Source organism: Equus asinus, chromosome 13 (genome assembly GCF_041296235.1).
Source record: "Equus asinus isolate D_3611 breed Donkey chromosome 13, EquAss-T2T_v2, whole genome shotgun sequence".
NCBI classification, from domain to species: Eukaryota; Metazoa; Chordata; class Mammalia; order Perissodactyla; family Equidae; genus Equus; species Equus asinus.
In genome coordinates this window covers 43,936,075-43,961,707 of record NC_091802.1, presented here as the reverse complement: position 1 = coordinate 43,961,707, position 25,633 = coordinate 43,936,075, and the positions used below count along the sequence as shown (strand labels likewise).

Below are 25,633 nucleotides of genomic sequence, written 5' to 3'. Positions count from 1 at the left end.
ATCCTCTGCGGGAGGGCGAGGAGGTGAGGATAGAGGTGACATGGGGTCATCAGGGAGGGTGGGGACAGTGTTCAGTTGATGGGCCACTGGACAAGGGAAAAGGACAGCAGGGTGGCACGGAGGGCAGGACAATCGGCAGACGCAGGAACCCTCCCTCCCCAATCCAGAAAAGAGGAGCCTCTACGCATTTTACCCTATAAAATGATGAGGCAGTTTACAGCCTTGTCATCCACCAGTCACTCAGCTAGCAAGTAATGAGCACCTGGTGTGTGCTGGTCACCATGCTGGACACTGGGGACACAAAGCATGTAAGATACAACATGATCCCTTTCCCCAAGGGGCTAATGGTCCTGTCAGTTCTCACTCCGAGCCCATCCTCCCAGCAGCTCAGAAGTCACGAATAGGTACCCCCATTTGCCCTGGGTACAAAGAAAGGTTCAGAGAGATTTAGTGACTGGCCAAAGGTCACACAGCCAGGAGTCGGCTCTGTCCAGGTCAGTTCCTGACCTCCTGACCACAAACCCCACCCTGGCCACCAGGCTCAGAAGTCTCACCTGAGTGTCCTTCAGGCTTGGCCACCCTGTGCCCCTCAGCAAGGACAGACAAACCCAGGGTAAACAAGTGTTCACTTTCCTGAGTTCCCTGTATGTGCCCAGGCCTGGGCATGGTGACAGGGAAGGAGGCGTGGGTTCCGACCCCTCCCCTTGCCACCTGCCACTGACGGAGCAGGAGAATGAGAAGTCCCAGCAGGGGGCAGAAGCTCAGGCTTCAGAGGAGGGAGGGGTGGGGTGAGCCAGGGCCCCTCCTTCCCCTCCCCCTACCTGAGGAGGTGCTCCACGGCCCAGGGAAGCCTCTGAGACTCCTCCCCAGTGGCTGCAGGGCCCAGCCCCAGGCGAGGGGCCGTCCTGCCCAGGGATTTCAGGGTGTGGTCACTAGGCTGGCCATCTGGACTGGAGCCCGCCCCACTGCCGGGTAGTGGCCACCGAGAGGGGAGAGCTGCAGCCTGCTCCGCTGCGTCTTATGCAAACAGCCCGGGAGGCACCCACCTGAGCAGCCGCCTGCCGGCAAGAAGCCCCGGGACCTCATTCCTCCCTCCTCCGCCCTCCCGAACTGTGAGTGCCCTGCCAGGGAGTGGAGCTGGGACCCTGGGGAGAGGGGGCGTGCCAGCAGTTTACCACAGTCCCCTCCCTCCCCGCCCCCACCCAGCCTCTCCCTGCACCCCTGCTAAAAGGCCCTGTGAGGCACCTCGCCCTCCTCTCTGGATCCCAGGCCTGGCACCCACTCTCTGGGACAAACTCCAAGGGCAGCCGCAGGTGGCTGTGACTGAGATCAAGGAACTGGCCTTGGACGGACCCATTGGATCCCCCTTTGGGGCCAGCCAGAGGGCCATCTGGAAAATGGGGCTGGTAAGAGCTGGGGAGCTGAGGCCAATGGGGGATCCAGTGAGTCCCCTTGCCCGGACTCCCTGCTCTCAACAACTCCCCCTACCCTCCGCAGAGGGCAGCTGCCCTGGGGAGGCCCAGCTGGTTCCTTCACACCTGGCCTGATTGTTTCCTCCCTGTGACTCACCTGCAGCCCCAGGCTGACCCCAGAGCCCCACTGCCCAGCCTATGACCTGGCTCAACCCACATTCCTCATCCTCACCTACATTCCCACCCGAGAGCCCTTCCCACCCACCGCTCTCAAGGCAGAAAGGAGCAACCTCTTAGGTGCAATCCCCTGGGCAGTCTCCCCTGAGCCTGGGCCTCATTCCACCTCTCAGTCTCTGGTTCTCTTCGCCCCCAGCCTCCTGAGACAAGCCTGCCTGCCTCCCTCCTTCCTTCCCGAACCCCAGCAGCTGGCCTCACTCTAGGTCTATTTTCTCTGCCCCTCCTGGAGCTGTCTGTGTCCAGTGGTGGGAGGGGACGGCAGTCGGTACTGAATGCCAGCCCCTGATGGCTGGTCAGTGCCGGGTCCTGGGCAGGACAAGTCCATCATCACGACTGGGGCGCTGATGAGCAGATGTGGTCAGGGTCCCAGGCCAGAGTGTCGGGGGGAGGGGAACAGTCGATGTTGGTTGGTGTCAAGGAAAACTGGGCTCCCAGGGCTGGGTCCCCAGCGGGTAGGAGTTCTCTCTAAAATTCAGGGGCCTGTTTTCAGGTCGAGGAAGGAGGTGGTGGTGAGGGGATTCCCAGAGCTGCTGCCTAGGCAGAGTGAGGCCTGCAGGACCCTTCTGCCCAGGCCGGGCTCTGGCCCTGCATCCTCTCCTTTCCCGGCATGCAGTGGGCCGGGCAGTGAGCCCGGTCAAGGCCTCCATGTCATCGTGGGGGCCCAGCGACTCAGGCCCAGAGAGGAAGCCGAGGTGCCAGAAGGGGCCTGCCTCCAGATACTCCCAGCCGTCTTCCTTCCTGGTCCACACAACCGGAATCCTCGCCTTGTCAGAATTTGTAAATTACTATTCCCCACATAGGAATTCTTTAACCCCACTACCCCACTACAAACATTTGGCTAATGGGGGGAGTTTCCATCTGATGACCGTGAGCATTTTGGTTTCTTTCCATTCGTTGCGGTGTGTTGGGGAGTTTTACAGACAGAGGGGCATCATGGTGTGTTGACCACCATGCTGTGATTCTTTGCTTAGCGTGCTCACTGATGCAGGCAACAGCAGGGGCTGTGCTGGGCGCTGGGAGGCAATGAAAACTGAGGTGCGGTCCCTGCCCTCAGGTAGCTTATTGTCCAGGAGGAGAGATTGGCGGGCAAACCGATGGTTATGGTGAGGTGTGGCGAATGCGTCTGCAGGGTGCTGTGGGGGCACTTGGAGGAGCCCCTCTGCTGGGGTCTCACCAGCCAGAGGGAAATCTAGGCTGGCCTCCTCACCAGGAAGGTGATGTTAGAGGTGAATCCTAAAGGTTTCTACAATTCTGCCTCCTCCGTGAAGCCCTCTGGACCTGGTGCCTTTTCAGTGGCAGACTTTTTTCCCCATCAATGGTAATTGGTCTTTGCAAGTTTCCCACTAGATCTCCGGTTAATTTGGGCCACTTTATAGTTTACTTTTTCTAGATTTATAAAATCTCCACTTTTCAATTTATTTGTGGATTTCTTTGTGACCAAGTAAATGATTTTCCTAAGTTTTTCATAGACATAGAAAAAATGTGCACTTTCTATTTAAGGGATGTAAGTTTCCATATGTATCAAATCAAGTTTATTTATTATATTCTTCAAACTTGCACTTCTTTGTATATTTCTTTTTTCTCTTTTTTATTTTTGTCTTTCATTCTGATTCTGATTGAGATTTATTAACTCTTCCACTCAAATTTTCTCTATAAAGTTCTTGTATTTTTAATAGTTTGTCTTTTTATATTTGACTACTATAGGGAACACACAGATTGTGTTGTTCTGTCATCACAAACTGTGCTTTGTGTCATTACGTGGTGTCCCCTTTTATCCTGCTTAGTGCTTTTAATCTGAAATCCCATCTTTCTGTTATTAATATGGCCACTCTTACTTTTCATCTCATTTTATTTTATTTTTTTGCGTTTCCCTGGTATCTCTCAGGATCCTTTTATTTTCAACCATTATCATTTTTTTAATGTGTATTTCTTGAATGTATCATATCACTGTATTTTTAAACCCAAGCTGACTCTGTCTTTTAATGGGATAATTGAATCAGTTCACATTTGGTTTAACAACTGATACACTGGACTTGATCTTACTACTGATGGGTTATTTTACATTTATGGGTTTACCTTGTGGTTTTCTTTTTCCCTTCAAGCAGGTTGCTATGGATCCCTTTTTCTCCCTCCTACTCTGTTGTCCTCCTACACTATCCATTTCGTTCCTGGATTCTCCTTTTCCCTGGGGTTCCTAATCAAACCTATTCTACAGGGTGTGCCGTGGTGAGGACTCCTTTCTCCACACTCCCCTTGGGAACTCACAGAACCCCCTCAGGCTGTGGACTCTGGACTTTCATCAGCTTAGAGAAATCTATCTGCTGTGCCATTATCGTTTCTTTCACTTTTTCTTTCATTTGCAAGTTAGCTCTCCTGATGGATTTCCCAATTTCTTATCTTTTCCCTCTTTATTTCTGTCTCTATGTGCTTTTCTTCTGAGGTTTGAGGTATTTCTTCTGCTTGACCTTCCAGACCACAAATTTGAATCTCTAGAGTGACTATCTTCTTCAGTTAGTAGTACAATGATATCTTTTCAGTTCTAAAGCAGTCCTTATGTTTTTCTTTTGTGCTTTACTTGAATCGCCTTGTTATTTTTTGTTCAAGTTGTAGCTGTATTTCCCTGCTCCTCTAGGGATAAGAACTTTGAATTTTTTAAACTAGGTTCATACTTACGTGGTTTTTAAAAATCAAAGCAATATTTAAAAGTGTGTCGTAAAGAATCTCTCACACCCCTACTTCCATGCTGTTCTCCATCAGCTCAGAAGTCACCACTTTTATGAATTCTTTCTCTATTCTTCCAGAGTTGCTTTGTACAAATACAAACTGGTATGATATACAATTGATTACTTGGTTTTCTGTCTCTCTTACACAAAGGTAGTATGTGGGGACCCATGGTCCTACATCTTGTTTCTGTTTTGCCTTTTTGGTTTAACAATGTATCTTAGAGAACATCTTGTTTCTTTTTTGCCTTGTGATTTAACAATGTATCTTGGAGAACATCTTGTTTCTTTTTTGCCTTGTGATTTAACAATGTATCTTGGAGATTGTGCATAGTCTCCTTCTTTATAGCTGTGCGGTTTTCCATTGTGGAGATGTATCATAATTCATTTAACCAGTCCACTGTTGATCGACATTTGGATCGTTTCCCATCTTTTGCTGTTACGAACAATGCTTTAATAAATCATCTTCCACGTATGTGCAGGTAAACTGAGGATAACTCCCAGAAGTAGGATTGCGGGGTCAAAGAGTAAATGATAGATACTTGTTAGACATCGCCGAATTGCTGTCCATGGGGTTTATGCCAATTTGCTCTCCCACCAACACAAATGAGAGGGCTTATTTCCCCACAGCCTTGCCAACTGAGTGTTGTCAAAGTTTTGTTTTCTGCCAATCTGATAGTAAAATATGTTATCTTAAATTAGCTTGAATTTGCATTTCTCTTTCCAGTGAAAGCGAGCATCTTTCCCTGTATTTCAGGACCATTTTTCTGTGAATGGTCTGTTCATATCTTTTGCCCATTTTTCTATTGAGTTATAGATCTTTTTCTTATCGATTTCTATGAGGTTTTTCTATAATAGGAAAATAGCCCTTTGTCCATTACATGAATTGTAATCTCCCTGCCAAGTGTGTCTTTTGACTTTGCTAATTGAATTTTTTGGCCACACAAGAATTCTTAAAATACATTTATGTTGTCAAATGTATAAATCACTTATTTTATCCTTTTAGATTTTAAATCTTTGTTACAAAGGCCTTTTTTTAAAAATGTAGAATTTTGCTCGTATTTTCCTCTTTGAGTATTTTTATGGCTTCACTTTTTACATCTAAACCTTTGATCCTTTGGGGGTGTATCGGAGTGGACAGAGTGAGATGTAGACCTACATTTGAGTATTTTTTTCTGGACGACCACCCAGTTGTCCAGTCACCTCTTCCTGACAAGCTCCTCTTCCCACCATGATGTGTGATGGCGCCTTCAGCGTGTCCTGGTCCCACTATACTGGGGTCTGATAGCAGTAGTTGGTTTGGTCATTCTGTTTGTTCCCTCTCTCCAGACACTGGGCTGTCAGAGGAGTGCAGTTGATGTCTTTGCAAACCAGGGCTGGGGTTGAGCTGTTGGTGTTCCCCAGTTGGTGGGGGCCCTAGAGCAGAGGAGAGGTGGTCTCTGCCAGTGGGCCTGTGGGGCCGGCCAGCCTCTGCTGTCTAAGACACCAGCAGGCATTCTCCCTGCTTCCACCTCCTTGGCACTTCCAGCCTAACATCAGAGAGGGCTTAGCCCACTTGCTCAGCTCCCATGAGCTCCTAAGGGAAAAGGATTTCATGTGCCGGTCACCCTACCTTCCCCGTAGGGTCCTGTGACAGGCCCAGTCTGCCCCCTGGGTTTCCGAAGTTCTAGCCTCTGTCTCAGGCACCCTCACCTGTGCCAGCCAGTCCTGCTCCTCCCCACCCCCCCACCCCCCGGCTTGGCTTGGGCAGTAGAAGGTAGCAATTGGGAGAAGAGGAGAAGCTGGGTGGGTTTAAGCTGCTGTGTTTCCAGAATCCCTGGCCTTAGAGCTGCATCTTCAAGAGAGAGAAATTACTTTGTCTCAGGTGCATTGGGAGTAGGGAAGAGCTGGAAGGGCCCATCTGTGTCCAGGTAAGAAATAATGAATGCCTTGTAGAGGAGCGACACTGAGGATGCGGAACAAGGAAAGAGCGTGTGGGAGATATTTTTCTTATTTTTTTGTTATGAAATTTTTCAAACATACAAAAAAGGAAAGAGAATATTAAAATGAATATGATTATACCTACTACCTAGATTTAACAATTACTATTTGTCATGTTTGTTCTATCTTCTTTTTTTTTTTTTGCCAAAAAAAAATAAATTCTAGACTTCATCATATTTTACCCCTAAAAACTTCAGCATGAATCTCTTAAAAATGATGTTTTTCTCCATAACCATGATACCGTTGTTATATCTAACAAAATTAACATTGATTCCTTAACATCATCTAAGACCCGGGCCTCATCAAATTTCCCCACTGTCCTAAAACAAGCCTCTCAGAGCCAGTTTTTTGAACAGGAAGGATCCAGTCAAGGCCGTGCATTGCAGCTGATTGTCTCTTAAATCTCTCTTGACAAGCCCCTCCCTTTCCTTCTGCCCTGACCAGGCCAGTTGCTCCAAGGAACGTCTATTTCAGATGTGCAGGTTTGCTCTCTTGCGGTGGTGTCCCCGTGTTCCTCTGACCCCTGTGTCCCTGGGGGACTGATAGGTCTGAAAGGCTTGGGTGGGTCTGGTCACCTGGGCTTCGTGACGGTGATGCAGGGGAAGCCGGAATCAGGGATGACTCCATGTCTCTGCTTGAGTAACAGAGGTGACACTGAGATGGGGGGAAGGAGGAGAATGGAGATGAACTGGGTGTGAGACACGCAGCTGTTGAGGTGTCCCGAGGACGTCCAGGTGGGCAGCTGGATTCATGCTCCTGGAGTTGGAGTTGTGAGGTGTCAACCTAATAAAGCCGGTTGAGCTTCCCCAGGACCGTAGAGTGAGGAGCAAAGATGAGACCTCAAGCATGGAGGAGTTGAGCAGAGGAAGAGGAGTGTGGGCCCAAAGAGCTGAGAGGGAGCAGCCAGAGGAAGAGGAGGCAGACCAAGAGGCCCCAGGCAGAGGCCGCCCAGGACGGAGAGGATTGTAAGGACTAAGCACAGGAGAGGAGTCAGGCCAGACAAAGACCGAATCTGTCACCAGGGAAGTTGTGGGAGACCTGAGCTGGGCTGGGTGTCCGACTGAGTGGACAGCGAGATGGTGGGTGCACAGATGCCTCAAGCAGTTGGATCTGAAAACGAGAAAGGGGGAGCTGGGTCCAGGGGCGCACACACTTACTTTTGCGATGAAGAGACCTCGAGCTTGTTGAAAAGCCAGAGGGACAGAGGCGGTTGCGTGGGGTTGGGGGCCAGGGGGCTGACAGTTGGAGATTTGAGGTAAGCAAGTGAGAGGTAAGAGGGTCCCCCGGGCCCAGGATGGGGAGGTTGGCTTGGACTAGGGACCCTGGGCCCTCCACTGGGGGAGGGAGTGGTGGGTGCAGGTGCGGATACGTTTGAGAGGGTGGGCAGAAGGTAATGACCCTGTCACATTTTCCCACCTCCCCAGGTTGGCTTGTAACCACGGCCTTTGCTGGCCGGCAGGTCCCTTGACAGACCATCCCCTTTCTCCTGGCCCAGCAGCAGACTCCTGCGTGTCTACCAGTCTTACTCACAGCACAGGGGGTGTGAGTGGTGAAGGGGCTCCACCCCCGGCTCCACCCCACCCTGCACCCTGGAGGAGCAGGCCAAGCAGGCAGCTGCATGAGGTCACCAGGAGGCTGGGGGCAGAGTCCGGAGCCAGGGGCACTCAAGTGAAACCCAGAGCCAGAAAAGCAGAAGTGTGGCCCGGCTCTCTTCCCCAGGTCCTGGTGGCTGTGGGAACTCAGGTGCCTGCTCAGCTTTTTCTCAGAAACCAACTGGTTTCACAGGAACCAGTTTAGGAGGAGAGAATGGGCAGCCCATTCTATGGATAAAGAAACTGAGGCCCAGAGATTCAAGGGGTCGCTCAGAGAGAAGTCTACACAATAAACCAGGTCTCTGGACTCCTGCTTCAGGCTTTTTCCTTTGAATCCAGTGAAGCTTCTGCCCCAAACCTGAGAAGGGCCTCACTTTAGGCCGTTGGGTCTGGCATCTCTCGCTCCTTGCATGGGATAAAATTGCACTGAGCCCCCTGGGCCTTAACACAGCATGCCTCAGCCAGGCCCCAGCCCAAACCAGTCTCATCCGACTCTGCAGGGTGACCCCAGCTTCCCCGCTGCGCGTAGGTGGGCGCAGCACTCAGGGCTAGGGGTGGATATGGAGTGAGTGAGGCCCGGACTCTGTCCGGGAGAAGGCGTGCTCAGGGGAGGGACGGATGCCAGGACAGCGGAGGCAGCAGAGGTTCTGTACACACGGCTGAGCCCTGGAGGCAAAGATCACAGTTCACTCCCACTCTCCCTCCGCCCTACCCAGGTGGCATGGAGCAGGCTCAGAGTCAGCCCGGAGGTCCTGTCCCCTCCCCAGCCCCCTGAGCTGGCCGCTGGGCTCTAGCATCTGGTGTGCAGGCATTTCTTTGCCTCTGGCCCCAGAGGGCGGATAGGAGGTTCCTGTCGCACCTGCTCCTGCCCCGATACCCCTCCCAGGGTTTTGGAGAGATGGGTGATGTGCAGCTGGCTGCTTCTGTCACCTCCCTCTCATGTGCCTCTTGAGGAGTGAGGGTGTGGTTGAGGGAGGAGGACCCCACTGGGGAGCTGCTGTGGTCACCACCTCCTCTCGCCGGGGGAGGGGAGGCCCAGACAGGAGGCCTGAGGAGCCCACCTCTGTGACCACGAGGAGGCCATTGCTGTGTGAGGTTTCTTGGTCCCTAAAGTGTGGGGCCAGAGCCCGCTGGGGGACCCCAGGCTTGGGGCCAGGCTCTTACTGGGGAAGAGCAGCAAGTAGGGTGCTGGCTGCCTTTTCTGTGCTCCCAGCCCCCCACACTGTCACTCCTGGTCCCTGCCACAGGGAGACCTGCCCCTCGATTCCACCTAGAGGGCAGTGCTGGGCCTGGGTTCCCACACTTCTCCCCTCTCCCTTCCCCAACCCAGTTCCTCCCTGGTGGCTCAGAGTTTCCTGCTGCTCTGGAATTTATAGAGGCTGTTGCCATCTCCTGGGCCTGGCTCCATCTCTCTTAGGGACTTGTGTGTGTGTGTGGTCCCTGGCCCTCAGGGTGGGGGCAGTGTCATATATCATGTGTGTGACAAGTGTGAGGACTCCAGGCCTCTCTGGGGGATTAGTCTGTCCCTGGGGTTCTGGGCTTCCAAGTCAGGGCCCAGGGGATGGTAGGGGAGTGATGGTAGAGCTTTTGAGGGCAGATTGGGGCATAGGGCCTGGACTTGCTCTGGATGTGGTCTCCCCAAGTGTCCCACACCCCAAATCCACACCATGCCTGGCACTACTTGGGTGTCCGTGTCCTATGCCCACAGTGGGTACAGGGGAGGAGAGGTCAGGGGACATGGCCAGGGGAGAAAGCAGAGCCAGGGCTAGAGCAGAGAGACGACTGATATGGAAGAATGGGAGATGAGGGGCTGGATCTAGGGTGGAACGGTGGGGTCAGCGCCTGAACTGGGAGCCAAGCAGCCGTTGTGGGAGAGCCTTCAGGCGGGTGGGTGGGTGGGCCGGGTGCTGCCTCGCACCTGGGGGCTGGGAGGAAGCACCTTTGAGGGGGTTAGTGAGACAAAGTATTCCCCCAGGCCTTGGAGGAGGGGCTGCAGTGTCTTACCCAGGACACGTGGTGTCTGTTGTGCATGGCCAGGGTCTGAAGACCCACCTGGTGAGGGGCTGAAGAGAGGAGAGGCCAGGAGGAAGCTCTTAGGGTACAGTTGGGGGAGCTAGTTCCTGTCCCCCTTCTCTGGGTCCTTGGAGGGGAGGAGAGGGGCACGGGCATCCTTGTGTGTGTATGTGGACTCACAGGCGGGGTAGGCGCACGCGTCTTGGTGACTGGGGCTGGAGGAGGCAGACTCAGGTGGTCAGGCGGGTAGATGGTGGTGTGGTCAGAATCCCTCCTGTCCTCCACGTGGCCAGAGGGATCCAGACACTGGCTCCCTCTGATACCACATCTGCCCAGACCCCTTCCTCTTTCAGGCACCCCCCACATACAAGCTTCCTCTTTCCCATCACATTGTTCCTGGGCCTTGGGGGAGCTGATGGCCACTCATGGTCCTGTCTATGCCAGCTCAGGCCCCAACACCCAGCTGCCCCCTCTGCCTGCCCTCTGTCTGTGCAGCCTACCCCTCCCCCACCCACGGCCCTGCGCCGTCCTCTGTGGAGTCTGCTCCGTGCCTGTGTCTGGGCCTGGGATTCAGAACTCTTCAATAATCAGAGCACTGAGTAGGGTGGCCAGTGGTGTGCCTGGACACATAAAAAAACGCCTGACCTGAGGCACCCCCCACCCCACCCCACCCCACCCCACTCTGTCTCAGGCAGCACTTCCGCAGCCCTGACAGGAAATGGGCTGGAGGCTCAGCCTCCCGCCATCTCGAGGCAACTTCTTGTTTCCCCGTTGCCCTGTGCCAGCCCTGGGGTTGTGCCCCTTGGCTCCACCCCCAAAACCTTCCCAGGGCTCTGTCCGAGCAGCCCTGAGGGGACAGGATGGTAGACATGATTGCCAAGCTGACCAGGAGGCAGAGTCGGGCCCTGCGGGTACAGGTAGGGGACCCTGGCATTGGGAGGAGGGAGTTCAGCCTCTCGTGGGGTGGCAGAGGGGCCTGTGGCGTCACGGGGCCACCAGTGGCCTCCCTCCTCTGGCCTCGGTAGGAGCTAGGTGAGCTGAGAGTCAGAGCAGGGGGTCTCACAGCCGGGGGCTCCTCCCTTCTTTCCTCTTCCCTTCTCTGAGGCCCTGCCCGTGTGAGAGGGCCTGCAAAGGGATGCTAAGAGGCGGTGATCAGCCGGGGGAAAGAGAGGCAGGCCTGCCACCTGCTTGTGGGCAAGGGGAGGGACTTGGCGACAAGAGGAGCGCCCGGCAGCTGGGTGTGGTGAGAGCCGGGGCCCTCTTGGCTCTGTCCTCTGGCCTGAGGGAAGGAGACCACTTCCTCTTTCCCTCTCCATGTACCCTGTGTCTCTGTCATGACTGGGATCTGGGTCCTGAGAGCACTTGGTACCCTACTCAGTTCCCTGTTGATGCCCCACATCTGTGCCTTGTCCAGGCCTCCAGGATTTGGGGGCCAGGGTGGCAGGCTCTGCTCAACCTGGGCGAGCTCCCCCTTGGAGGCCAAGGGCTTGGAGGGACTGGCCCCACCTGGCCTCAGGAACTGATCTGAGCCTGACTGAGGCTCTGCCAGGAGAGGAAAGTGCCTCTATCTTAGCACTGTGGGGGCTTGACAGAGAGTTCTAGACCCCTCCACAGGGCTGCAGCATCCCTCCCAGGGAGCTGGACTTGGCTTGCTCACCTCCAGTGAAGGCCCCTCACTATCTCCTGAGGCAGCCCATGTCTCTGGGGCAGCCCCCATCCTTCGAATGTGATCCCTTCAAAGGGGCACTGCCCTGCCCCCATTCGGCTCTGATCCACAGTCTGGAGCCCACAGTGTGATTCTGCATCTCCTCTTCCTTGTGACAGCCCTGTCACATGGGGCACCTAAACTACCTTCCAAATCTCCTCTGTCCCTGCTGGGCATGTTCCGTGTGTGAGATCCCCATCAGCCCCACCAGCCTGGGACGCCCTGTGGACTCAGAGCCAAGGCCAGCAGCCGGGTAGCCTTTTTATGGCTTAACCAACCATGGATGCAAAAGGTGCCCCAAAGGAGAGCGTGAAGGATGTAGCTCTCCCAAGAGCCAAAAAGTTCACTCCCAGAATTAGTCTAAGAACTATGAGGAGGGTGGCTTTGCATAAATAAGGTGGAAATCCTCACTCCAAAGAGCCTGGCTCCTTACTTGGCTTGTCCACCTCTGTGGGCCCTTCCAACCCGTGTCCCAGGGATGGACAAGGCCACTGCCTCAGTGGGTCCAGCTAGGGTGGGGAGGAGGTGCATCTGGTCATCACCTTCCTCTCCCCTCTGCTCCGTCCTGTCCTCCCAAGGAGTCTCCTGGTCCCTGTGCTTGAACCCTCATTCTCAGGAAGTTCTTGCTCAAAGCTACCTCCAGTCTCTCCTGTAGTGTCAGCTGTGTTTGCTTTTTGTTTGTGGCTGAAGTTTGGCATGGATTGACTTGGGTACTCAAGCAATAGATGTTTTTGGTGGATCAGCTGTGTGCATCAGGGCATTGGACCACCTCCTGGGGGGAAGTGGGGTCAGTTACCTCATCCTGGGTCCTGCTCTCAAGAAACTCCTGCCTTTTGGGGCCAAGAAGGTAGGCAGACGGGTGGACAAGGAACTAACCAGAATGCCATCGGGCCCTGACAGTGACGAGTAGACTGCCAGTGGGTCAGACTTCTCTCTGGAGGGAGAAGGCCTCTCCCAGGTGAGGCTTGTGAGCCCAGCTCAAGTGGAGGAACAGGATTCAGGCAGGCAGGGAATGAGAGCAGGGAGTTCTGGGCCGAGGGAACGGCTGGAGCAAAGGCACGGAGGTAGGAAGATGCCTTTTGTGTTTGGGGAAGGGTCAGCGGCCTGAAGTGGTTGGAATACAGGATGCCGCAGGAGGGCTGTAAAGGACAGAGAGAAAGGAGAAGTGGGGTGGAGGGTCCTATCTCGGCCACACAGGAGCTTGTGGGGTGAGGGAGAGGAGTGAGAAACTGGTGGACTTGTGCACCCAGCTCTTCCTGCCCGCTATGTGCCCGGGCCCTGCCACTTTGTCTAAGCCTGCAACACCCCCCCCCGTCTCTGGCTGTGTTTGTTTTCTTGTTAGCAGCGATCGTCATTGACATGCTGTGCATTTCACTCCCCGCCCTGCTTGTCTCCCTACTCCTCCCACCTTTTACACTCCTGCGCACTGGTGTGCCACCACGCCAGGGCGGGGATCGTGTCCATTTGTTCACTGCTGCATGCCCAGAGCAGACGAGTCTTTGTTGGACACACGAATGTTTTCTCAGGTGCCTGCCTGAGGCCTAGGAGAGGCCACCTTGAGCAGGCCTTCTTTCCCCTCTTGAGGAGTTTACAGCTTAGTGAAGATGTCACAGCAATAGAGGAACTTGTGTGATTTAGAAAAAAAGGTTTATTGTACAAAATTTAGAGGCTGCAGAAAAGTTTAAAGAAAAAAGTAAACTGAAACAAATCCAGTCTCTTTGATTATACTGCCCAGAGAGGACCTCTGTTAGCATTTTGGAGGGTTTCTAAAAACGCAAAATTGAAATTATGCTAAGTTTGCCATTTTGAAATCTGCTTTTCCCTTGTACCATCACACATTCTCAGAAAACAGCGATAATCTCCGTGTGCTATTCTGCTGCCTTGGGTTGGACAGTATAGTTATCTGCCGGGCTGAGGGTGCTGGGCTGGGTGTGGTGGGCGCACAGGAGAAATCTCGCGAAAGGTCTTGCACCTGACGCCTAAGCTGAGTCCTGAAGTAGGAATAGGAGTCAGCCAGGTGCGAAAGGGGTGGGTTTGGGCCTGGGAAGCCTGCAAATGAGCTGAGGCCTGGTGGACACACAGCAGAGAGGGCCGGGACCTGCAGCAACTCGCTGCTACTTGGACTTAAAGTTCAAAGCAAGGGGGAAGGCGTGGCCGGAAATAAGGTGGAAGACAGCAGGTGATGGGCTGTCTCAGGCCCTGTTAAGGGCTTAGACTTTGCCCCACGGGCAGCAGAGGGCTGTGAGGGTGTTAAGCACCACCATTCCATGTGGCTGAACCTCCAGCCTGCCCCACTTTCCTTTGGCCGGGAAGGGGGCTCACCTCTCCCCGCCCCTCCTTTCTCCCTCCCTTCTGGCTCTCCTCTCTTATCCTCTTGTCTGGAATTGATTCTGAGGCCTGCAAACCGCACACGGAGGAAGTTCCAGCCCCAAATCCAGAGGCAGCACGGAATCCAGTCCAGAGCTTTCCGGGTCAGGAAGGAAGGAGGGGTGGGGGCTCTTGGTGGGGGCTGTAGAATGCAGCAGGGCCCTGCCCCCATGGGACCTGAATGGGGTCAGAGGAGTGATGGGTCCCTAGGCTATTTCTCTGTTTCTGCCCAACCTTTGATTGGCCCCTATGGGTGCGCAGCTGGGAGAACTCCGTTATCGAAATTTTATTGTTGTTAATAAATTATTAATGTAATTGTCCCACGCATCTGGGGCACTCCATACTTTACAAAAGCACTTTCAAGAACATTTCCTCCTTCTCTCTTCACTACAATTTCCGGAATGGGCAGGGCAGACATTTTGCAGCCGGGGGAACTGAGGCAGAGGGGTGCTGTGACTTGCTGAAGGTCGTTCGGGCGGCAAGTGGCCCAGTGGGGACTGTGACCCCGGAGCTGCGCTGAAGGTCACCTCCCCCTCCTCCTCGCGCAGGTGGACGAGCCCCCGGAGCCCGTGTACGCGAACGTAGAGAGGCAGCCTTCGGTCACCTCGCCGGGCCCCGCCGCGGCCCCCCGCCCCGGCCCGGTGTGGGAGACGCACACGGACGCGGACACCGGGCGCCCCTACTACTACAACCCGGACACGGGCGTCACCACCTGGGAGTCGCCCTTCGAGGCTGCCGAGGGCGCCGCCAGCCCGGCCACCTCCCCGGCCTCGGTGGGCAGCGGCGAGAGCGTCGAGACCGAGTGGGGCCAGTACTGGGATGAGGAGAGCCGCAGGGTGTTCTTCTACAACCCTCTGACGGGCGAGACGGCCTGGGAGGACGAGGCCGAGGACGAGCCGGAGGACGAGCAGGACATGCAGCCCGGCCTGAGCCCCGGCAGCCCGGGGGACCAGAGGGTGAGGGCGGGGCCTGCGCGGGTGGGCCGGGCTGGCTCGGAGGCTCTGACCCCGCCTCCTGCTGCCCACAGCCCCGGGACGGCCGGTGAGGGGGCGTGGCCTGGTCCGAAAGGGCGGGGCCAGGGGGTCTATACTGGCTCCGAGACCCTCTGACTCAGGCCTCTGCTCTCTACAGCCCCCTACCCCCGAGACTGACTACCCTGAGTTGCTGACCAGTTACCCCGAGGAGGACTATTCCCCCGTGGGCTCCTTCAGCGAGCCCGGGCCCACCTCTCCCTTGGCCACGCCCCCCGGCTGGTCTTGCCACGTGGACTCGGATGGTCAGACGCTCTACACCAACCACTTCACCCAAGAGAAGGTAGGGGCAGCGGGCAGATGGGCCCAGACAGCTCCGGGGTCGCTCCTCCAACCCTTTCTCACTAGTAGCTCCTCAGCTGCAGCTCCTGCACAGGCTCCAAGCCAGCCCTCCAAATCCTCAGGGCTGTGTTGGGCTCTGCTGTAGGGAGACGTTTTCCTCCCCTCTCACGAGGCGGGCTGGAGCCCTGACCATCCCTCTCTCCACAGTGGGTGAGGCTGGAGGACCAACATGGGAAGCCCTACTTCTACAACCCAGAGGATGCCTCCGTTCAGTGGGAGCTGCCCCAGGTAGCCAGCAGGGGAAGGGGGAGTGCCAGGGAGGGAGGAGGGGGTTATATACGACAGTGTCTTTCTCCCCAGGTCCCTGTCCCTGCCCCTCGAACCATCCGAAAATCCAGCCAGGACAGTGAGACCCCAGCCCAGGCCAGCCCCCCTGAGGAGAGGGTAAGGGAAGAGGCCTGTAGGCCCTGGCAGGACCCCCACAGAAGCAATAGGGGATTTCTGGAGGTCCTGGGGGCTGCGACTGGGTCAGGCTCATCTCCCCATAGCCCCAGCACCTGCCTGGGCTGAAGGAACCTGGGTCTGGGTCATCCCAGGCCCAGAGTGAGGTGAGGTTGGAAACTGGGGAGAAATCTCTCTGGCTGCTGCTGGTTCAGTGGAGACTCAGGCCCAGCCTGTGGGGAGCTGCTGGCTGAGGGGGAGACTAACCTCTGCCCACCGTGGCTCAGCCCCTAAACTGCTTCCTCTTTCCCCTTCTCTCTCTCAGATCAAGACCTTGGACAAGGCAGGTGTGCTCCATCGCACCAAGACAGTGGACAAGGGGAAGCGGCTCCGGTGAGTGCCTGTCTGCACCCAGACCAGGGAGCTGGGCCTTACTGAGGGTGTTCACAGTGTGCTCCTGGATGCTAGGCTCCTGTCAGTCCTCAAGGTGACTTTCTAAGAGGTCCTGTAAGGACACTGAGGCACAGAGATAAAGTGACTTGCCCAAGGTCCCTTGGCTACCAGGTATTAGAGATGGGAGTCCACCCCTCACAGGTGGGTGTCCCGAGCTGTGTTCTTAAGCTCTGTGTCCTGCTCCTGAGGGTGGGAGAGAGGCCTCAGCCCAGGGCCAAAGCCAAGCCCTGCCACCTCCCACCTCCCCACCCCCACCCCCACCTAGGAAGAAGCACTGGAGTGCCTCCTGGACAGTGCTGGAGGGCGGCGTCCTGACGTTCTTCAAGGACTCAAAGGCCTCGGCTGCAGGCGGCCTGGTGAGGCCCAAGCCCCCAGGGCAGGGACCACCCCATCTGCTCCTGACTTCTGAGGGTCTTGACCTGATCTGGCTTGTCAGACGCTGGGTCTGAGACAGTGGAACATCCACGTCAAGAGAGCTGGGCTTTGGCAGGGGGTGGCAACAGCAGATTCACTCCGGGACAAGCACTTTCAGCTACCCTGGGCCTGGGGAGCGGTCCTTGAGGGTGGATAGCTCCAGCCTGGTGGGCAGGGAGGCTGGGGGCTGGGCATCTCTGCTCTCAGGAGAGGGGGCTGCACTCCTTTCTCCTTTCCTCTCCTGGTGGGCAGGCAGCAAAGGACCAGTCAGCCCTCAGGCTCTGTGATTAAAATGTATGGGAATTTCTGGGTTCCAGGAGCCCCTGGGCCCCCTGCCCCAGAGCTGTGACCCCAACCTGTCCCTGGAGCTGAGGGCGCCTGGTGGATCGGAGCCAGGGCACCATGGCAGGCCTGTCTGAGCTGACGGCTCCCCCAACCCTTCCTCCCTCTCCCACAGAGACAGCCTTACAAGCTCTCCACCCCCGAGTACACGGTGGAGCTGAAGGGGGCCTCTCTCGCCTGGGCTCCCAAGGACAAATCCAGCAAGAAGCATGTGCTGGAGGTGAGTGGTGGGGGTGGGGAGAAGGAGAAGGGGCTTTCTGCTGGCTTGGAACTGTCTCGAGGCAAGCCCCCAGAAGAGGGACCTGGGGACAGTTGGGGCTGCAATTCTCAGGGCTCAAAGCTGCAGCCACACCCACCTCAGGGACCCCTCCGCAGTGGTTCTGGCATCGTGGATTCTGCAGTTCCTTCTCCAGGAGCTGAGCCCACCAGTCCTTGGCCCTGGAGGGAGGGGAGGGGTAGAGGTCTCTGAGGGACAAAACTCTGTCATGCCTAGGACAGCTCTCATCTCTGCTGCTCTGGCCTGAGATGGACAGGAGACTCCCGTGCCTGGCTGCTCACTCTGACAGCCTGGGAAACCCACTCTGGATGGTCGGAGCCCACCTTCCAACTGGACTGGGTCCCCAGTGAATCCACCAGGGCAGTGGACACGTTTCCCAGGTTCCCCCAGCAGGAAGAGAGAGGCCAGGTGGGGCCCAGGCCAGGACCATCACAGCGCCATACCCTCCACTGTCCACGCGTTGTCTTGTTTTTAAACTACTTTTACCCTCATCTCAGTCCCCGGAAGTTTTGAGGCAACTCACGAGAAAAGCACATGGTGAGCTGGCCAAATCCACTGACAAGCCAGGATCAGGCACAAGAAGGTGGAGATGTGGAGTGGGATGGGGGGCAGATGATGGACAGGGGTAAGGTGGTTGTTGCTGAAGAAAGATAGCTCCAGCTTTCCCAGCAGCCAAAGCAAAGAGACGAGGGTGATCAGCGACATGGCTCTTATTAAGAGGACAGGGAGGCCTTCCCAGATTTTGAGGGAAATCCAAGCTTTGTCCTAACCCTTAGCTCTTGAAGAAATCCTTAGCGTGGAGCCCCATTCTAGTTTAGTAAGGGATTTTTGGGGCTGCTTCAGGGAACGTGATAACAGCCAAAAGCACGACCTCATCTCTCAGCTCAGGAAAAGCAGTTCCGCAAGGAGCTGGAGTGTGCAGTCGTCCGATGACTCACCAAGCTTCATTCAGTCCTAGAACCAGAGGATCCACAGAGCAGGGTTGGAAAACCGGTTTCATTTCATGAGCTACTCGGATCAGTGGGTCTGGAGCCTTCTCCAGGCTTAGCAGCGTGGAGTTCTGTGATCAACTAGCAATGTCTGCCACGGGCATCAAACTGAAGAGGGACATCACTTTTGCTAGGCATGTTCCTTCCCTGACCTAGAGGGGACACCCTCCAGCCAGTGCTCCATAAGCGTCACCTCTCCGCCTGGGCTTTTGATGAAAGTTTCAGAGTAAACTCTTCTGAGGTGTCTTTTCCAGCAAGCACTGGAAGGCAGAGGGTTCTCCTGGAAGCTACTCAAGCTGACGTATGCTGAGAGTCGAGTGGAAGTCAGGAGCCCCCGCTTCTCGGCCGGCAGGTGGCCATCCTCCCTCCACTCAGGGGTGGCCTGCAGGCAACTCAAGGATTTTTCGCAAGGGACAGCCACAAATTCTATATCATGGCCAGGCTGGTTGGGCCTGGCAGATTTCACAGCAGGTCTTCCTAGTTGCCCCAGAGCCACAGAAAACTTCAGGAACAGTCCTCTAAAAACAGCTGGTTTGGGGCAGCTCAGCTTGCCTGTGCATTGAACAGGATGAATGTTTGTGAGTTATTTTGCTCTGTAACTATCCAGCTTTGCCTTCTGTGTGAAACTTTCCAATAGGTACTGAGTATGTTTTGAGAAAGCTGCCAAAAATCATGGTGGTGGTTTTAGAAGCTGTCGGGCTGTTCTCTGGGGTGAGAGAGGCAGGGCTCTTGTCAGCTGAGACGGGGGTGGGCTGCGCTAGCTGCCTGATGAGGAAGGTTCTCCAGTCTGTAGGGAGCGAGTGGGGTGGAACATGCAGTTTTTCTTTTTCTCTTTTTTAATTTTTAAAGGCAGTTTAAATAGTGCTCAAGTCGAAGTTTAAAAGGTGGGCAGCCACGAGACAGCCCTCGCTGCTTCTGGAAGTTGCACCCTGTTGTCTGAGACAGTTTCCGCTGACTGACTCACCCGGCCCAAAGGGCAGGGCTGCTGTCAGCTGCTGCACCAAACACTCACATCAACCTTGAGCGCCCGGTCCTCAGAGCCGGGGCGCTGAGTCTGTCCAAGTTGCTGACCGCCTCCCCCTGTCCTTTGGAGCCTTTGTCAGGGAACAAGGACACTCAGCAGCTGTCAGTCCGAAGAACCGCCTGGGCGATTGATATCTGCTTGCTCTTTAATAGTATAAATAGTGGGTTTGGAAACCCAGACTTTGGGGCCTCTTAAGGAAGAGTATGGCCTGTGGTCTGGATGGAGCATCCAGCAGACTGACCGGGCAGTGCTTCCTCAGCTCACAGACCTCTCCAAACCGTGTGCGTAGTTCCTTGGAGAGAATAAGAGAAGGTGGGTTGGTACCCTCCAGCCTGTTCATCAGACCAGGCTTTGAGTAGTCAGAAAGTGGGAGAGTTTCCCTCTGGAGTTTTGTTTCATTTACGCTTCCGATGAAGTTGGCTGTAAGAGGACGCATTGCCCCCGCTGGAGTGTGAGAGAGGGCGGGGACTCGTGGCTGCAGAAGCGGGATGACACTCCTAGGTCCTCAGTATGCATATGGAGGAGGGAGTCACTTGCTTTCTCTGCATCAGCTATGATCTGCTTTCAGATCCTCTCTCCCAGCATTTTCTTCACTGTTCAGTCCAGCAGCCAGAGGCCTCCCACAGGGAGTTTCTTTCGTTGACCTTTTTCCTGGCCCTGCTCTTGGTGAGGCCCACCATGTTCTGTGGCTCGTGGGAGGCAGGATGGGGCAGGGGGACGTGTACCAGACAGTTGAGCCGTGCGGATCTGCTGCACTCAGATCCTTGTTCCATCACTCACTAGCTGTGTGTCAACAAGGGAGTTGCATAAACTGCTGAGCCTCAGTTTGCCCATCTGTAACACAGGCATGCTGTCACCTACTGCTTTTAATGAGGCAGAATACCTTGGCCTGAGTGAGGCTGTTTCTGCATTAGGCTCTGAGTCCCCAGGGACAGGAACAGATCACTTCCCTGTCTGTATCTCCCCTGGGGCCTAGCCCTGGGGCCAACCCAGGGAACCAGAGATGACTCGGCGACTTGTGTCTCTTCAGCTGCGGAGCCGAGATGGCTCAGAGTACCTGATCCAGCACGACTCAGAGGCCATCATCAGCACCTGGCACAAGGCCATCGCCCAGGCCATCCAGGAGCTGGTAGGCAGAGCCTGGAGCCTCCAGGGCTGGGAGGGAGGGGATGGCAAGCCATTATGCAAGGCAGCTGTGCCCACTGTGGTGGGAGGGACCCTCCACTCAGGCCCCAGGAGCTCCATGGCACCAGTGGGTGAGTACCACTCCCGGCAGATGCAGTCCCCCCCCTTATGGCCGGATGGCAGATGGGCTGCTGAAAAAACAGCCTTTCTTCAGTATGTGAATCCAGCCTCTGGGGTTGGCCCTGCAGGAGGGCTCTTCAGGTGGGGATAGGGGCAGATCCTAGAGGAGTGTCTCATTTCAAGGAAAGCAGCAGGAAAAGTAAATACTCTCAGAAACAGCCTCAGGTTGGCGTGACAGGCTGACACTAAAAGATATAATTTAAAAGGATTGAATTGAAGGTTTTTAGGTTCAAATATCAATTGCATAAGTAAACAACTTAGGGCTTTTTTTTTTTTTTTTGGTGAGGAAGATTGGCCCTGAGCTAACATCCATGCCAATCGTCCTCTATTTTATATGTGCAATGCCTCCACAGCAAGGCTTGATGGGCAGTGTGTAGGTCCGTGTCTGGGATCTAAAACCAGAATCCCTGGCTGCCAAAATGGAGAGAGCAAACTTAACCACTGCCACTGCTGGCCCAGCTTGGGGCTTTTTGGTCCTTAGTTCCCTATGAGCCAACACTGGGTGCCATGTTTGGCTATATTAATAGAGGTAGGAATCCAGATCCAGGGAAGTGAAGTCGTTGGCAGTGCTCTGGCCCCAATTGGAACTGCAAGGTTGAACTGGGAGCCACATATTGAGGAATGCTCACGTAGTGGAGTGTATACTAAGGAAAATTATAGGGAAAGGGGGCCAGGAGCTGGAAGGTGAGTAGGTGCCGCCAAGATAAAGGCTGGGGGAGAACAGGATGACTGTCTCTAACACCTGAAGGGCTCCATGCAGCGAAGGGAGGTGAATGTTCTGAGATTCCCTGGTGGAGGTGAGGCGAGTTAACCTGCTTAAGGGAAAAGTGAACTCTGCCTGGGGGTCGCCAGGCCTGCTGGGAGGGCACTTCCGGTCTCTCACCCCATCCCCAAAGGCCCCCCGCCTGGCCCTAGGCTCTGCCTCTCTGAGGCTGTGTGATTCTAGTCCGCAGACCTGCCCCCGGAGGAGGAAAATGAGAGCAGCAGTGTGGACTTCGGGTCCAGCGAGCGCCTGGGAAGCTGGCGGGAGGACGAGGCGCGGCCGGGCGCAGGTGTGTGCGGGGTAGGGGTGTGGGAGGCGGGGGGGCATGGAGGGCATCTTTGGGGAATGGTGATGACCCGGCTGGGGCCTGCCGGGCCACCTCCGGCGCCACCGACTGATCATCCCTGCATCCCCGTGCGGCAGCCGCGCCCGCGCTGTATCCCGGGGGCCTGGAGAGCGACCTGAGCAAGGTCCGGCACAAGCTGCGCAAGTTCCTCCTGAAGCGGCCCACGCTGCAGTCGCTGCGGGAGAAGGGCTACATCAAAGGTAGCGGGGCGGGCGGGCGCGGGGCGGGGGGCGCGGGCGGGCGGCGCTGACGACCCTCGCCCTCCCCCAGACCAGGTGTTCGGCTGCGCGCTGGCCGCGCTGTGTGAGCGCGAGCGGAGCCCGGTGCCGCGCTTCGTGCAGCAGTGCATCCGCGCCGTCGAGGCCCGGGGTACGTGTACGCGCTCGGGCGCCGCGTGGCCTCCTCCCAGGGCCCCGTGCCAGAGACCCCTGGGTGGGCCCAGGGTTGTGGCGGACAGAATGGGAGCCCCTGAGTAGGAATCATAGCAGGGGGCTTTAGCCCCATCCCACCAAACGCGGGGTCAAGCGCCTCCCTCTGCTCCAGGGCTGGACATCGACGGGCTGTACCGCATCAGTGGGAACCTGGCCACCATCCAGAAGCTGCGCTATAAGGTGGACCACGGTGAGGCCTGTCCCGGTGCCTGCCCCAGGGCCTGAAGGCGCGAGGGGCTACTGACCTCCTTTCCCCCCCGCTCTCCCCATTGCCGCAGATGAGCGCCTGGACCTGGACGACGGGCGCTGGGAGGATGTCCACGTTATCACTGGCGCCCTGAAGCTCTTCTTTCGGGAGCTGCCCGAGCCCCTCTTCCCCTTCTCGCACTTCCGCCAGTTCATCGCGGCCATCAGTGAGTGCCAGGGGCGGTGGGGCGGAGGGGGTCGGGGTGGAGCTGGCCTGCCTCGTGCACGTCCTTGGCCAGGACCCCCCCACATGCTGGGAGTCAGTCCCCTGCGTTCCCCTCGCTGAGCTGACCCTCCCTCTTGCTCTGTCTGACCCTTCCCTTCCCCAGAGCTGCAGGACCAGGCCCAGCGCAGCCGCTGCGTGCGGGACCTGGTGCGTTCGCTGCCCGCCCCCAACCACGATACGCTGCGCCTGCTCTTCCAGCACCTGTGCAGGTGAGCGGGCGAGCCGGCGGGGATGGGGAGGCGGGACCCCCTATGTTTCCTCACTACCCCGGCTCTGGGCCCTGACCCCACGCCACCCGCACCCCGCCGCAGGGTGATCGAGCACGGCGAACAGAACCGCATGTCAGTGCAGAGCGTGGCCATAGTGTTCGGGCCCACGCTCCTGCGGCCCGAGAAGGAGGAAACCAGCATGCCCATGACCATGGTGTTCCAGAACCAGGTGGTGGAGCTCATCCTGCAGCAGTGCTCAGACATCTTCCGGCCTCACTGACCGCGGGCCTCCACCCCGCCCCCGCTGCTAGCACTGCGGCCCTGCGACTGGGAGTGACGGTGGTCCGGCCACAGAAGCTGGGCGGCTGGAGGCCACGTGGCCGGACTCTATCTCGGAGCCGCTCCGCCTGCTACCGGCCCGCAGGCGGGTGTGAATTCTGCACCCCTCGGTGCAGGATGGTGACCCCTGGTGGGCAGTTCGCAAAATGTGATTTTTTTTTCCCCTGGCCTGTTCCGCTAGAGGTTAATTGGGTTCTGTTCTTTATTACAGCGCCACCTACTGTGCGTGTGTGAGAATGTGGGGGCAGTGAGGATGGTTTTCTGGGACAGCCCGGGCTGGGAGGAATTTGGGTGAGGGGCTTCCTAGCCTCTTCTGGCCCGGACCCTGTCGAGGCCTGCACGGAGCCCCTTAGGGCCCCAGCCCTGTGCGTGGCACCGTTCGGGTCATGAAGCGGCCACCGACAACTTGCCTGCTGCCGAAACAGGACTGACCCGGCCTCCGGCGTGGGCGGCTGCCTGCCTTTCCCCGGGCCTCAGGGATGATGCTCCTGCCCGGCTCTCTTACTGGCTCGCGGTGGACCATTTTCATCTGCTTTGCTGTCTGGGGTTCCCGGCCTCTGCGCTCCCTGATCCACTTGTGTTGTGTGTGAGGGTTCTTCCTCTTGGACAGCGTGTACCCTGCTCCTGCCACTTGACATGCACCGTTTCCACACACAGTCCCATTTTACAGATGAGGAAACAGGCTTACAGAGGCCAAGTGACTTGTTCAGGGGCCAGCGGGGGATCTGACTCCTGGCCCAGGCTCCTCTCACACCAGAGCACAGTCTCCGATAAGGGAGAAATCCACCCTGTGAGCTAGCCCCCGACCCAGCATGGGCTTATGGGTACAGCAAAAGGAACTAAGCTGGATGGGTTCTGTGTGGGCCTTGGGAGGTCCCTGAAAGCAAGGGCCAGGAAACCTGCTGTTATTCTTGCCCCCAGGGTTGAGGGGGCGCTGGCAGGAGCCCCCAGCCCCTCCCAGTGCCCTGGCTGAGTATGCCCACCGGTGCCCGCCTTGCCATGAAGAGCTGGGAGAGGCCTGCAGGGTGGGGGGAGGGGGGCACAACCTCAGGAAAGGAAGTGTGAACCCTGGGGTCGGCAGCCCCCCTTCCCTCCTTGTACACAAACCACCTCGGTTTATGGGTCTCAGCCCCATGCCCCACCCACCCATCATTTATTCCACAAGCAATAATAGCTAATATTTATTGCACTGTGCCAAGCATCTAACTTGGACTGTCTCCTGTGTTTCTCACAGCCAATATTTATTATCTGCTCTTCTGTGCCAGGCACTGTGCCCCAGGGCGGGGGTAGTGTGCACCCTCCCTTGTGGAGCGCGTGGTCCGCATATGAGGCTGAGCCAAGCCCACCCCTAGTGCCGGCGGGGCTGGGGAAGAGTACAGTGGAGGCCTCATACCGTGTGTCGAAGTGTTGTAAAGTTATAGATCGAGCTAACAATGTTCAATGAAATACGTTCTATTCTCCTACCTTGGTAAATAAACCTTCACACTGACCTGGAGGCCAGGTTCCACTGTAACCTTCTTTGACTCTTGAGTTCCATGCCCAAATGTGATGGCGTGGGAAGAGCTGACCAAGCTGGCCCCCGGTATCTCCCCGTCCCAGCCATCCTGCCCCGAGGGGAGGGTCATGTGCACACACGCGGATGCTCTGGTCCATGAGCCCAAGCCACCAGACCCGCTGCTGCCCCTTGGCCACCCCACCGGGTCCACTTGAGGGAATGGGCCTGGGGCTGTTCGGGGAGGGAATTCTGGGGTCCCGCATATCAGGAGCATGGTCTAAAGGGAAGAGCAGACATCTTTCCAGGGTACAGCTAATCTCTTGTTTTGGGAAGTATCCACCATCACTGGCTGCTTGTCTCTCTTACTCATCTGACTGCTCTCTCGGGTCGAATTCCTCAGGAAATGGTGCAAAGCGAGTAGGAAGTTTTCAGGCGCTGCTCTCAGGACCCATACCTGAGGGGGACAGGGGCCACAGGACTGGGCCAAGGGAGAAAGTAAGGGCGATGCTGGCCCATCCCAGGCCTCAGCCGAGCCCACGGGAAACTCTGGGCTGGGAGGGCCTCAGCGCTGTCCCACATTGTGGATAGGGGACCAGGCCTTTAAACTGCCTTATCCACCAGATGAGGCCTGTCTACACCTCATCCACTGGATGAGGGCCACCTGGGGCGGGTGGCCGAGGTGCAGAAGAATTCAGGCAAAGAGGCTCTCTTCAGCCCAGGCGGGGGGGGGGGGGGGGGGGGGGGGGGAGGGCGTGTCCTGGAGGGAGGCTCTGATGAGAGCTGTCACCTGCCGACCCTTCTGCAGCTGGGAAATTCACGCTTCAGTCCTGGAAGGAGGGAGGTCTGAATGGTGCCCAGGGCACCACTGCGGCATCCAGCAAGCTTCTTCCTCTGGCCCTTTGCTGCCCTTCTCACTCCTTGACCCCCACACACCATCTCACCCCTGAATTTCCCCCCTAAACTCACCAGTGATCCCATATCAATAACTACGGGA

The 25,633-nt window shown here is 56.5% G+C and overlaps 1 protein-coding gene across 7 annotated transcripts in view; it reads left to right on the top strand.

The window, feature by feature from the left end:
* ARHGAP27 (Rho GTPase activating protein 27) overlaps positions 1-24,657 on the top strand; it is a 31,853-nt gene extending 7,196 nt beyond the window's left edge. For 2 of the 7 annotated variants that reach the window (XM_044745804.2, XM_070483397.1), the window contains exons 4-18: positions 14,575-14,982; positions 15,158-15,340; positions 15,547-15,627; positions 15,700-15,783; positions 16,106-16,173; positions 16,499-16,589; positions 17,105-17,209; positions 20,310-20,408; positions 21,531-21,636; positions 21,771-21,893; positions 21,964-22,062; positions 22,237-22,314; positions 22,403-22,537; positions 22,700-22,805; positions 22,908-24,657. In XM_044745804.2, coding sequence (XP_044601739.2) covers positions 14,575-14,982; positions 15,158-15,340; positions 15,547-15,627; positions 15,700-15,783; positions 16,106-16,173; positions 16,499-16,589; positions 17,105-17,209; positions 20,310-20,408; positions 21,531-21,636; positions 21,771-21,893; positions 21,964-22,062; positions 22,237-22,314; positions 22,403-22,537; positions 22,700-22,805; positions 22,908-23,085 — 1,944 coding nt within the window. In that variant the 3' untranslated portion in view covers positions 23,086-24,657. Of the gene's footprint in view, positions 1-890; positions 1,113-10,652; positions 10,872-13,801; positions 14,131-14,574; positions 14,983-15,157; positions 15,341-15,546; positions 15,628-15,699; positions 15,784-16,105; positions 16,174-16,498; positions 16,590-17,104; positions 17,210-20,309; positions 20,409-21,530; positions 21,637-21,770; positions 21,894-21,963; positions 22,063-22,236; positions 22,315-22,402; positions 22,538-22,699; positions 22,806-22,907 lie in introns of those variants that run through there. The other 5 variants (XM_070483402.1, XM_070483400.1, XM_070483399.1 and 2 more) reach the window with 5 other exon arrangements.
* The last annotated feature ends 976 nt before the right edge of the window (positions 24,658-25,633 follow it).